The sequence below is a fragment of the Neofelis nebulosa genome, chromosome 10 (assembly GCF_028018385.1).
Source record: "Neofelis nebulosa isolate mNeoNeb1 chromosome 10, mNeoNeb1.pri, whole genome shotgun sequence".
Classification (NCBI taxonomy): Eukaryota; Metazoa; Chordata; class Mammalia; order Carnivora; family Felidae; genus Neofelis; species Neofelis nebulosa.
The window spans coordinates 43,632,496-43,646,754 of record NC_080791.1 but is presented as its reverse complement, the minus strand read 5'-3'; the positions used below and the strand labels follow the sequence as shown (position 1 = coordinate 43,646,754).

The 14,259-nt window shown below is 37.8% G+C and overlaps 1 protein-coding gene across 6 annotated transcripts in view; it reads right to left on the bottom strand.

Moving 5' to 3' along the window:
• The window catches only part of NOX4 (NADPH oxidase 4), a 166,962-nt gene that overhangs the window by 92,014 nt on the left and 60,689 nt on the right, over positions 1-14,259 (bottom strand). For 5 of the 6 annotated variants that reach the window (XM_058687522.1, XM_058687523.1, XM_058687520.1 and 2 more), the window contains 3 exons: positions 11,811-12,027; positions 9,308-9,472; positions 9,113-9,175 (listed from right to left, as the gene is read on the bottom strand). In XM_058687522.1, coding sequence (XP_058543505.1) covers positions 9,113-9,175; positions 9,308-9,472; positions 11,811-12,027 — 445 coding nt within the window. The remainder of the gene's footprint in view (positions 1-9,112; positions 9,176-9,307; positions 9,473-11,810; positions 12,028-14,259) is intronic. The other variant, XM_058687521.1, reaches the window with a different exon arrangement.

Sequence of the window (14,259 nt, the reverse complement as noted above, 5' to 3'; positions counted from 1 at the left end):
TACTGATTCTGTGTCTAGATGATCTATCCATTGTTGTAAGTGGGATATTAAAGTCCCCTGCAATTACCACATTCTTATCAATAAGGTTGCTTATGTTTGTGATTCATTGTTTTATGTATTTCAGGGCTTCTGTATTCGGTGCATAGACATTTATAATTGTTAGCTCTTCCTGATGGATAGACCCTGTAATTATTATATAATGCCTTTCTTTATCTCTTGTTATAGCCTTTAGTTTAAAGTCTAGTTTGTCTGATATAAGTATGGCTACTCCAGCTTTCTTTTGACTTCCAGTAGCATGATAGATAGTTCTCTATCCCCTCACTTTCCAACTTAACGTGTCCTCAGGTCTAAAATGAGTCTCTTGTAGACAGCAAATAGATGAGTCTTGCTTTTTTATCCATTCTGATATCCTAGGTCTTTTGGTTGTAACATTTAGTGCATTTACCTTCAGTGTTATTATAGAAAGATATGGGTTTAGAGTCATTGTGATGACTACAAGCAAGATATGGGGTTAGAGTCATTGTGATGACTACAAGCAAGGTTTCATGCTTGTAGTGATGTCTCTGGTACTTTGTGGTCGTTGCAACATTTCACTCACAGAATCCCCCTTAGGATCTCTTGTAGGGCTGGTTTAGTGGTGATGAATTCCTTCAGTTTTTGTTTTTTTGGGAAGACCTTTATCTGTCCTTCTATTCTGAATGACAGACTTGCTGGATAAAGGATTCTTGGCTGCATACTTTTTTTCTGTTCATCACACTGAAGATTTCCTGCCATTCCTTTCTGGACTGCCAAGTTTCAGTAGATGAATCCATCACTAGTCTTATTGGTCTCCCTTTCTAAGTTAGAGCCTGTTTATCCCCAGCTGCTTTCAGAATTTTCTCTTTACCGTTGTATTTTGCCAGTTTCACTATGATATGTCGTGCAGAAGATCAATTCAAGTTATGTCTGAAGGAAGTTCTCTATGCCTCTTGGATTTCAATGCCTTTTTCCTTCCCCAGATCAGGGAAGTTCTCAGCTATGATTTGTTCAAGTACACCTTCAGCCCCTTTCTCTCTCTCTTCCTCTTCTGGAATTCCTATGGTATAGATATTGTTCCATTTGATTGCATCACTTAGTTCTCTAATTCTCCCTTCATACCCCTGGATTTTTTTAACTCTCTTTTTCTTACCTTCCTCTTTTTCCATAATTTTGTCTTCTAATTCACCTATTCTCTCCTCTGCCTCTTCAATCCGAGCTGTGGCCACCTCCATTTTATTTTGCACCTCATTTATAGCATTTTTTAACTCCTCATGACTATTTCTTAGTCCCTTGATCTCTGTAGCAATAGATTCTCTGCTGTCCTCTATGCTTTTTTCAAGCGATTAATTTTGTGACTATTATCCTAAATTCTTGATCCATTATTGCTTAAAACGTTTTTTGTCAATTCATTAGCTGTCGCTATCCTGGAGTTTCTTTTGAGGAGAATTCTCCTGTTTTGTCATTTTGGGTAGACCCTGCGGTAGCTCCAAACTGCAGGGCACTTCCCCTGTGCTGTCCGGAGAAACCTGTGTTCATGGGCAAGGCTGCAGTCAGACCCAATGTCTGCCCCCAGCCCACCTCTGGGGCCACAATCAGACTGGTATGTATCTTATATTCCCCTCTCCCAAAGGCAGGACTCACTGTGGAGTGGTGTGGTCCTGTCTGGGCTACTTGCACACTGCCGGGCTTGTGGTGCTGCTCTGATGGGATCTGGCATATTAGCCGGGACGGATCCACAAGGTGCACAGGGGCAGGAGGGGCAGGCTTAGCTTGCTTTGCTGTCGGTGGTCCCCTGCGGGAGGGGCCCTGCAGCACCAGGAGGGAGGCAGACCCTTCAGAGGGATGGATCCACAGAAGCACAGCATTGGGTGTTTGCAAGGTGCAAGCAAGTTCGGTGACAGGAGCTGGTTCCCTTTGGAATTTCGGCTGCGGATGGGAGAGGGAGATGGCGCTTCCCAGTGCCTTTGTTCCCCACCAAACTGAGCCCTGTCTTCCGGGGCTCAGCAACTCTCCTTCCTGGTGTCCTCTCGCCCTCCCCGTTCTCTGAGAGCAGAGCTGTTGACTTTTAAAATTTCAGATGTTAGGTCCCACTGGCTGTCAGAACTCACAGAGTCCGGCCCCTCCGCTTTTGCAAGCCAGACTTTGGGGGCTCTACCTTGCCCGGCAGGCTGCCCCTCCACCACCCCAGGTCCCTCCCGCCAGTCCATGTAGCAGGCACCACCTCTCCACCCTTCCTACCCTCTTCCGTGGAACTCTTGTCTACACTTGGTTCCAGAGAGTCCATTCTGCTATTCTTCTGGCAGTTTTCTGGGTTATTTAGGCAGATGTGGGTGGAATCTAAGTGATCAGTAGGAGTAGGTGAGCCCAGTGTCCTCCTACGCCGCCATCTTCCCTCGAGAGCCTTCGAAACCTAGCCACATTTAATAAAGAAGTGAACCAAACTATGTCAGTAGTCATAGGACCAAGTGGGGGAATCTAGGCCTCTAATCCAAGCTGTAGGATTCCAAACTCCACGGTCTAACACTACAGGATGGCCTCTGATTGCCATCAATCTTGTCAGCAAACACATGCCTGGTGGTTCTGCTGGAGAGAATGCAGGTGCATTAGAAGAAAATAATCACGACTTCCTGGGAACAACCACCAGATTAACACATGTTCCTTGTGTAAGAAAGTCAATGTCAAGTGTAAGAAATGCTGAAGCACTTTAAAGAATTAAAACTCCAACCTTTGCATGCCTAATTAAATCAGTACTCAAAATTTAGTTTTACTTTGAAATTGTGAAACGTAACATAGTGCTTCTGTACATTATCTTTTGTACTCAGTTTTTGTATTTTCAGTTTTAAAAGTTTTGTCTTCATTTTTAAAAAATGAGATAAAAGTCAAACTATTGAATTTATAGTTGTATATTTTATAGTTTTTATTTTTCTGTGCATTGGCACAGTATAGGAAAATAGGCATTAGATTCTTTTCTAGTAGAGGAATCTGAACTTCAACTCTGCACTACACAGAAGAACTTAGTAGTATGCACAATCCAAAACTTTCAATTGCATATTTATCTAACATTTTTATAGTCTCAGTAAATTTTTCTCTTAATGGCAGTTCTCTTTTCTCCAGCAACAAGGATTTCCACAAGCAATAGGAGTTTCAGAACTATGAATGCCCTGAACATCGATGGATGATGAGTCAGGAGAGAGTATAGAATAGCTTAGCTGGCAACATGATTTTCTGCCAGGCAGGTCTGTGTTTGAATCTCATCTGTGCCACAAAAGAGCTGTATGACTTTGGATATGTTATTTAATCCGAGGCACATACAAGATGAACAATACATGTTTCATAGGAATATAATAAAAATTAAAAATATACTATTTTCAGGGAGCCTGGTGGCTCAGTCGGTTAAGTGTTCGACTTCAGCTCAGATCATGAACTCGCAGTTCATGGGTTCGAGCCCCTACATCGGGCTCTGGGCTGACAGCTCAGAGCCTGGAGCCTGCTTCAGATTCTGTGTCTCCCACTCTGTCCCTCCCCCACTCACTCACACTCCCCCCCACAAAAAAAATAAACATCAAAAAAATTTTAAAAATAAATAAAATATAATATTTCCAAAGCTTATGAAAGAACTTTGAGGCACTTAATTAGTAGGGAGTATTAACCTTAATTTACATACTTTTTAGTGGGAATCAGCAAGTGGGAAATTGCTTTGTTTTGCTTTATTTTAAAGGAACCCTTAAGGGAAACACCCAGTGAAAATGTTTGAGAAGCATGCATTTTACATGTAGTGCCAAGTAGAAGTAATTGGACAAAAACAAAGAAATGGCAGGAAAAGACAATAAATTAACATAATGGCATGACATAAAATTTAGCTTAGAAATGTTTGTTTTACTCAAATTCATTTCTAGGCAAAAGCAAGATTTGCCTCTTTTCCCTCTTATGAAAATAGAAACTCCCTTGGGGGATAGTAGGAGTTGAGTCCGCCAGTAACCCCCCGAAATCTGGGAAGGCTACAAACCATTTCCTAAGTTTACACAAGTACACGATACACAGATGGTCCGATGAAAAGAATTTCCTTTGCCTTAATTTTTTTTGGAAGCCAACCATTGTTACAATTTAAACTATGAGATATATATATATATATATATATATATATATATATATATACTTAAAATAAGAACAGATTTGAATACAAAACCTAAACTTGCAAAACAAAGACCTATTTCAATGTATGGGTTGCTAGTCAAACCTGAGAAATACTGATAGGATTTGTCAGATAAGCACAGAAATTAGGAACAAGGAATTTTTCCACTGTGAGCCCAGGGAGTGGGGGATGCGAGGTGAAAAAGGACTTATTGTTTCTGACCAGATGTTTTCCATGGGTTGTTTCCCTTTGCCTTTAGTGTATCTCCTCCAAGCACCTTTGCCATAAGTACATTCTAGTTGGCAGAGGCTAAGGATGTTGGTAAACATCTTATAATGTGCAGGACAACATGCCACATCAAAGAATTATCTAACCCAAAATGTCAATAATGCTGAGGTTGAAAAGTCCTGATCTATCACAAACATCCTTCTAAACATCCTGGGGAGACAGCTTTCTAAGGTTCTGGACTGGTGTCTCACTGTTAGAAATGTTTTTATCATATTGAATCAAAATTTATTTCTCTAAAACTTTTTAGCTATTTGTACACCTTAGGATCCCAGAGGAAAAACATCTAATTCTTCATCTACATGACAGATTTTCAAATGCTGAGACTACTGTCATATCCCCCAAATTTCTCATTTTCAGATTGAAAAACCACATGTTGATGTCCTATCCCTGCTCCTCAAAAACAACAAAAAGAAAAAACAATATACCATAATTGCAAAAGTGAAGGCAATAATCCAAATTAAAAGGAAACATTTTGAGATTATGAAAAAAAATAGTAGTATAGTTACCAAGTACTGACCCCCATCAGAGATACACTCCCGGCACAGAACTCATAAGCAACAGAGCTGGGGTTGAATCATCAACTTCATGTTCTTTGTGTGAATACCCACTACCCTTTCACATCACATATAATCCCTTTCTCAACTCTCTCTCCTACTTTCAGTTCTTCTGTCTTTCGCCTGGCCCCTCTTCCTTCCCTCCTACTGTTACAGAACCTGGTCTGGATTACCCGGAGGAAGAACCAAGTGGCACTCTGGCACTCGGAGATCTTGGAAGGCGGGAGGTTTATTTCACACCTGCAGGCTCAGAGATCACTCTCCAGAGGTCTGAGCCCAGAGCGTAAGCAGAGGGAACCATTTACCGTCTGTTACTTCCGCATTCCACATTAGTAGTAACTTGGCACACGTGGCAAGCGCAAGCGGGGTAGGCAGAAGAACCTGGAGGGGAGTCTTCGGGCGGGACTGGAATTTCTCTATCAGTTCTGTCGGCCATCTTATAACAGATTTTTCCTATCACTACCCGTGCCTGCAGCCAGCTCCACGGCTATCACAGTTTTTCCCCCATTACTTGTTTGGGAAACAGATTAGGCCACTGGAGGCACTTGCCAAAAGCCCTTATGTCCTACATGCCACTCTTGAATTTCTCCTTTTGCCCTGTGAAATGGTCCTAGGACAACCAAAAGAGAGTAGATCTGGAAGCTTCTACTAGGCATGTAGCATAGGAGAAAAATTCTTGGCTTTTCGGTTTTGAGAGAGCATAAACATTTTCAGTGATACAATGTAAACTATCTTTTCTGTTTTTAATTGAAGCTGGATGATGAGAACATGGAGGTCTATTATACCATTCTCTCTACTTTTATGTATGTTGGGAAATATTTTTGTAAAAAAGTAAAAAACCGGGGCGCCTGGGTGGCGCAGTCGGTTAAGCGTCCGACTTCAGCCAGGTCACGATCTCACGGTCCGTGAGTTCGAGCCCCGCGTCAGGCTCTGGGCTGATGGCTCGGAGCCTGGAGCCTGTTTCCGATTCTGTGTCTCCCTCTCTCTCTGCCCCTCCCCCGTTCATGCTCTGTCTCTCTCTGTCCCAAAAATAAATAAAAAGCGTTGAAAAAAAAAAAAAAAAAAAAAAAAGTAAAAAACCCCTCTTCTCTGTATTTAACATTCAGCAACCATCTTCCTTTCTCATTCCATATTCTCTATTTAATGCTATGGTGAAGAAACTATTTTCAAAATAAAGCCTCATGTTGTATACCTTAAATATACACAATTTCTCATTTTTCAATTACACATCAATAAAGCTGGGAAAAAAAAGAGTCAAACACAAGATTAACTTCGGAAGTAAATTTTGTATGACCCCAAGAGTAGACCAAACTTTTTAAACTACTTACATAGAGACAAACATACGTGTGCACTTTCTCCCTTTTCCATTCTTCCCTTTCTCATTACTGTTACCAATTTCATGTTTATGGGATGTATGAAATCAGAGACATGGAAATGCATCGTACAACTATCAGAACTAAACACGGTGTGGTGGATGCAATTGTGTGAAAATGGCTTCATGATTCAGCCAAACCATCATACAGGAAGGTCTTTTCATCACGTTTACTAGCCAAGTATCCTACTGCCTCATGGAACAAGGGCAATATTTAACCCCATTGTAGGGTATACATATCCTAAAGGAGCGAAGACCATGACATGGCTCCGTGGCTCCTGGTAACAGCTGGGTCCTAGACTCTGTGGTCCTGGTTTTGAATCCCATGAGGACAACTAAGTTTGCACTGGTCTTCATAACAACATATTTCCCTTCTCACTCTATCCAGCTGCCCACATGGCACCAGATGAAAGGGTGTCATCAGACTGAATAAACAACTGTAAATTAATGTCTGCCACAAAGTAGGCCAGCATTCCCATCTTTCTTGATAAAACGGGATATTGTCAATCACTGGACTAGATCCCAAGCTACCTTTCCTTAATCATTAATAAATAAGTTTGCTATGTACAAACAGAATGAGAAATTTGAAGCAATTAAATACTATTGAGCAAATGTCTGTGTTTTCTCTAACCATTTGACACTTCCTTTCTGCTTCCTTTATCCTTTAAATATAGATTTTTCTGGCCTAGCTGTCTTTACAAGGATATGTTCTCAAGGGACAAACTCACAATGAAAATACAAATCATAATAATTGCTAGCATACGTTTACATGTACCTGACACTTTCCATGTTCCAGGCTTTGTTCTACATACTTTACTTGTAGGAGATCATTTAAACACACAACATACCTAGGAATAGACAATGTGTTTATATGGCAATATTACTCTGGTGGAATAAATGCACAGAAAAATGAATAACTTGGCCAAGGTTTCAAGTTTTCAACATAACACATCAAATTTGAGGGGTGCCTAGGTGGTTCAGTCAGTTAAGCGTCAGACTCTTGATTTCAGCTTAGATCATGATCTCATGGCTAGTGAGTCTGAATCCCGTATGGGGCTCTGCGCTGACAGTAGGAAGCCTGCTTGGGATTCTCTCTTTCTCTCCCTTTCCCTCTGCCCCTCCTCTGCTCTCTCTCTTTCTCTCTCTCTCTCTCAAAATAAACAAATATACGTTAAAAAAAAATTTTAGGGGCCCCTGGGTGGCTCAGTCGGTTGGGCATCTGACTTTGGCTCAGGTCATGATCTCACAGTTCATGAGTTCGAGCCCCACGTTGGGTTCTGTGCTGTCAGCTTGGAGCCTGGAGCCTGCTTCCGATTCTGTATCTCCCTCTCTCTCTGACCCTCCCCTGCTCTGTCGGGCTCTGTCTCTTTCTCCAAAATAAATGAACATTAAAAAATTAAAAAAAAAATTTTTTTTAAATAACACATCAAATTTGAAAGTGGTTGCCATTCCCAGTACAACCCTACCCCTGCGTCCCAGCACTTAGGCACCAGTGATTTGCTGCCCACCCCCCCACATCTGTTCAATTTTATTTGCATATGTTAAGCATATATTTAAACATGTGGGTCCTGCTCTTAGTTACTTTTGCTAGAAATTGAAAAAAAAATCTCAATTTCCATCATCAATTGGAAATATTAAATTAATTACAGTACTTTCCTACTGTGAAATATTATGCAGTCATTAAAAACAATGCGACATACACAAATATAGTAACATGGAAAGCTGTCTATGATATATTGTGTTTTCTTTTGTTGTGTTTATTTATTTTGAGAAAAAGAGAGAGAGGGGCAGAGAGAGAGAGAGAGAGAGAGAGAATCCCAAGCAGGCTCTGCACTGTCAGCACAGAGCCCAGTGGGGGGGCTAGATCCCATAAACTGTAAGATCATAACCTGATCTGAAATCAATACTTGGACACTTAACAAACTGAGCCACCCAGGCTCTCCAGCCATGTTATATTGCTGAGTGAAAAGAGCAAATTATAAAACAAATGATCTAGCAAACAGATATCAAACATCTATATATGCCTAACTCTACAGGAAAATGTCTGTAAGAATATATGCCAAATTCTGGAAGAAAGGATTGAAAAGTGGGGGGAATGAGGAAAAGTTCCCATTTTATCTCATCTATTTGTGAATTGTTTACTTTTTGATAATAGACTCATGTTATATTTATAATGCAGAAAAGAATGTTAAACAATGTGCTGACAGGCTAAAAATATCTGATGAAGTCATTACTTAGCCAGATCTTCCCCCTACCCATTATTTATTCCATTTTATTTCTCTAACTTGATTTTCCTTTCCCTCCCAGCACACAGCCTGGGCTCCAATTACACTGGACTTTTTCTTTTCTAAACACTGCTTGGATTTTCTTAGGCTTCCACTCAACTCGGAGTACCCTCTTTATCATTAAATTCAACCTCTCTAAAGAAAACCATACATATTATATTTGGATACACAGTTCATAATGGGAAAAATGTAAATAGCCAGGAAATTTTCTGTATTTTGAATCAATAAGCTTTAATACATTTAAATGTATTGCTTCCTGGATTGTAAACTCTCAGAAAATAATAAATAGCTACAAAGTTTCTGAACAGATAATATTTTTTGGATAAAAAAAAAGGCTTACTTAGACATGTAGGATATTGTGATAGCCTTGCATGATTTTTAGAATGACGTGGAATATACACGCACAAAAGAAACACACATTTCACTCTAAAAAAATTCTTAAAATCAAAAACAAGTTTCTTACCATTGTGAGGGTAAATGGATGGTTTTCTAACGCAGACACACTGGGACAATGTAGAATAATATACTAAAAAACAACAAACATAGTTTCTAAGTGACCAAAAGAGAAGTTCAAGCATTCCAATGATGGCATGAATGCTGATTTTCAAAACTTATATAAAGATAAAGGGAATTTAAAAGTTACTAAACACTGACTCACCTGGCCAGGTCTCGCTTTAAAATTTTCTTTGACCATTCGGATTTCCATGACATCTGAGGGATGACGTATGACTGAGATGATGGTGACTGGCTTATTGCTCCGGATACACCTGTAAAGTCTTTCAGCACAATACAGGCACAAAGGTCCAGAAATCCAAAGCCAAGTCTAGTGGAGAATTTTTGAAATATACTTTAAGAAATACTTGTATTGTAGGAATCCTTATCTCCTGCTCAATTGTTTATGTCATACATTACAGTAATGAAATTTTAATCTATATTTTGAATAATAAAATGTAAAGAAAAATGAATGAAAAATAAGATGCTCACTGCAACTTATTCACACAAGACTAAAGTATGAAATCAAAAGGGAGGAGCACCTGGGTGACTCGGTCAATTACACATCTGACTCTTGATTTCAGCTCAAGTCATGATCTCACAGTTCGTGAATTCAAGTGCCACAGTGGGCTCCATGCTGACAGTGCGAAGCCTACTTGGTATCCTCTCTCTCTCCCTTTCTCTTCCCCTCATCCACTCTCTCCCTCTCTCTCTCTCAAAAATAAATAAACTTTAAAAATAAATAAATAATGAAAAATAAAAGGGGAACCGATGTGCCATATTAACAGGTATGCATACATTGTTTCATATGTCCCTCTATGTATACCATAAACACATAATGCATGCATATACAGTATTTTATCTAAAGAGAGAAGGGAAATTAAGTGCTCAAATCAATTTGAAGATGATTTCAGAAAAAATTGTACCACTCCAATATCTGTTAAAAAAAAGAAAATCCTGGATATATATGTATTTTTCTTTCTATTTTTAAGGTACTAAAATGTTTTAGTTTGCAGGAGTAATTGGAATTCTTCAGAATGTCAGGTAAGTTTATTTAGAGTATTTTTTAAATACTTTTATCTATTTATTTTTTATTTGAGTGTAGTTGACACACAATGTTACATTAGTTTCAGGTATACAACTTAGTGATATGGCAAGTTTACACATTATACTATGTTCACGATAAGTACAGCTACTATCTGTTCCACGTTTATACAATGCAAAATATGTTTATGCACAGATTTTAAAATATAGGACATACTACGCACACTGCTTACAACTTTTACATAATAAAAGTAATAGGAGCAGAAGATAACATATAGAATTTGGGCAGTGTGACAATTTCACATGTGTGCTGTATAGATATCCCAGATCCCAGGATAACTAGCTGCATGCTCTCAGAAGTACGGAAGCCTGTGTGGTCAACCCTTCCTCTAGAACTGCACACTTTATTCCCCTCATCACTTGGAGACCTCTGATCCAAACTTATTTTAATGGTTACTTTTTTAAACCTTACTTACATAGCTATTTCAGACCTTCCTCCTTCCTTGCAGACAGATCATGCCTCTTCCTAATATTTTGTTTGCTACTGTGTGAGTAGCAGACATCACAAGACAAGCTCTGCAATGCAGCAGGCTGGCAACTCTGAGATGGTCACTTACCCTTTGAGCATCAAGTGTCATGTAAGTAAAATGGGAGTCACAATACCTGCCCTGCCTAACATATAGCACTGTGTGAAGCCCGGAAAATTCTGAAAACTCCAAAGTCTATTAGAAATCTAGAGGATTGTTACTGACAATAAACACAAGATTAATATACTTATTCCAAAGTCATCTACAAATTCACTCTACTTTTCGACTCCTTTTTCTCTTCTGAAAACAGACATTTGACATACTGTGCCATACTTCCACCTGCTATAGGCAAAGAGTACAGGGTGTTAATCCCCATGTGGACAGCTCCCATAGCCACATGGGAAGATCAAGGCCCTTGCTGAACTACTCACTGGGTATTTGGGTAAGAATATTTTCTAAGAGTAAACATTTTAGTCAAAGACCTGGTTTTCTACTCTACTTCTGTCATGTAGTAGGTTGCAGAGTTTGCTGAAGGTATTTTATGTATTTAAGCCACAATTTTATCATCAGAAAATTAAGGATGATAGTAATGGCTTCAAAGAGCTATTGTGAACATTAAAAGAAATTATGCATACAGTACATTTTAGCACAATACATAACAGATGAGACTAAGCATTCAACAAATTGGCTTTACAATTTATTATTTATAGTATTATACATAATATCGTACTGTAACATTATTCTATACCATAATAATAATTACTATTAGTGTTACTTCTTTCACTATTGTTTTTATTATTCAACCTATTTTTCTCAACGGATAGGGCAAGCACCAGTGCCACAATATGCAAAGATTACATGGTCAGTTAAGCAGGAATTTTCCATAGTCTGTAATATCATAGGGCTTTCTCCTTGAACACCAGCTACCTATAATGGAAAAACAGGTGCTCTCTTGCTGTTGAAACATCCTAGAATTTTCTTTTCTACAAGAACGATTGTTTTATATACCTCCAAAAACATGTTTAAATGTACTGTTGGTCAATAATTATGGAAATATGGACTTTGCAGAGACCATCAAAGATACAAAATCAATCTGACCTGTGGAAAATTAGCTTGGAACCTGGGCTCTTCCATACAAATCTTCACAAATCTGTTTTGGGTAAGTTCATCTGGCTTTGCAAATCCTTCAGGAAAAGATTCACGAAAATGTTCTGAGAGATAATCTTGTAAATGAATATTCTGGTAGTGGGTTCCATTAAGATTGATGCAGCCAGGAGGGTGGGTATCTAAATTAGTTTGATACTTCAGCAGTCCTCTGAAATTAAATTAAAAAAAAAAGAAGGTGAAAATGAAATGGAAATCAGGGGACATAGTATGAGAAAATAGCCTCTTTTTCTTGTTAACTTTCCATAGCATTTATCTGGAAAGTGCTTTTCATATATCTTACTTAGGAGCAATTGAGAAATCCTAAAACTTTTAATTAATTCTTTACTATGGGACTAAACCAAGATTTTTAGCCTTAAACAAAGGCCACAAATACATGGTTGGGAAGAATACATCAATATTTCCAACTACTCTTGAATTTCACAGCCTTTATTTCAACTCTATTAGGCATTCGTACAACCATATACAAGTTTTCACTTCAATAAATACTATAATAATGAGTACTTTTGCTATATCTTCAAACACAAATGGGAAAGTGTAGGGATCATATTTGATTTGGCTGAGACTGGATAAATCAGGCCTTGGTGATTTACAGAGAAATATTAAACAAACACAGTAACAAGAACTAGAAGTTGGCATCTCATTTGGTCTGCAAATTAATATACAGCAATTAGACCCTACCCATGTTTACTTTTCAAAATTTCTCCATAAAGAAGACCATATAAAAGACTCAAAATAATTAATCAGGAAGGAGGGCCTAACCCCTAAAATCAATTCTGATTGTTGTATATTTTCTGACATTCTAAGACAAACCATTCAACTTTCTATGTTTGTATAAAAACATAATAAAAATTTTTTAAATAATTTTTTAATAAATTTTAATAAAAAGTCAAGACCTACTTCATGGGAATAGTGCATCAATGGATAGATTATATAAAACATCAAAAAAGATCACTACTGCATAAGCAAATCTTGAAGGAAAAAATTAAGATTTTGAAAAGCACTGGAAATTTGTCAGTGTGTTTTATCTCTATTTTAAGGCCATTAAAATTTTGGTGTCCAAAATTATTTTTCCTGGTTAGCCAAGAATATATTTTTAAATTACTCTTTAAGTTACCAAATAATTAATACATTTTTTAAAAAATGTATATTTTAAAAACATCACAGCTATAGTGATTTTATAAGTGATTTTACAAAGATAATATTTTGGAACAACAAAAACTATAACACGAATAATAAGACTAAATAGATCCAATATATGAAAGTTAGAAAGGGCCAAGGCAGTCTTTTATGGAATTCAACATCTACTCAACCTGATCGTTTTCCTTTTGCTCATGTTCATTCCTTTCATCCCTTCTTTTTATAATACTTTATTCCTTATAACTAATCATAATGAAGTCATTAAAGAGCATATAGTATATGTTATAGTATATCATTAAGGAGCAAGATGTATTATGTAACATCAATGGCAGGCCACACACCCATCTTTTAAAGTAATGCAGTAGATATGGCCTAGGTACAGAAGAATTAATTATTATTACAGAAATGTGAACCAAATACAGAACCCTTCATAGAATTCTAGTCATATAAAATAATCATTGTGGCATTATAGTTAGAAAACCTATGAATTTGATTCAGCGGCCATTACCCAAACCTGTTGCTCCTACTGACCATCCCAAGGGTGGTGGTTATCAGGTAGGTAGGTCAAAAATCTCAGACATTTATTCTACTAGCCTCAAATTGAACAAACATTGGCATAATGCACTTGGTACTATTCTAGGTGGTTCTACAAAGTTCAGTAAGGAGTCAAATCTGGCCCCTGAACCTCTAAACAAATAAAATCTAGTTAGAAGACATCTTGGGAGAAGCTGAATGGAATTGAGACCACGAATAACTGGAATAAAGTATTTTAATACACCTTAGTAATGTTTGGTAGACATCAGGCCCCAAACATAGCAATTCATATACATTTCACATATATACGCAACAACTGCAAGTAATTATTATTCCCATTTACAAATTAAGAAACTATTTTCATATATATTAAATACACCCCAGGGTCCCATAGCTGGTAAGGGGCAGTGCCAATATCTGAACCCATTTCTGACTGAAATTCTAAACTCTCCACCTGTCACTATACAGAATGTTAATTCATTGGATCCTTATAACATACCTGTGAAAAAGGTAAGGAAGAGGAAGATTAATATTTATTAAGAAAGTATGTCAAGAATTTTTTAAACATCTATTTCTCACTTAAACTTGAAAACAAAATAATCATACAGCATAAGTGTTTAAAAAAATTTTTTTTCAACGTTTTTTAATTTATTTTTGGGACAGAGAGAGACAGAGCATGAACGGGGGAGGGGCAGAGAGGGGGAGACAC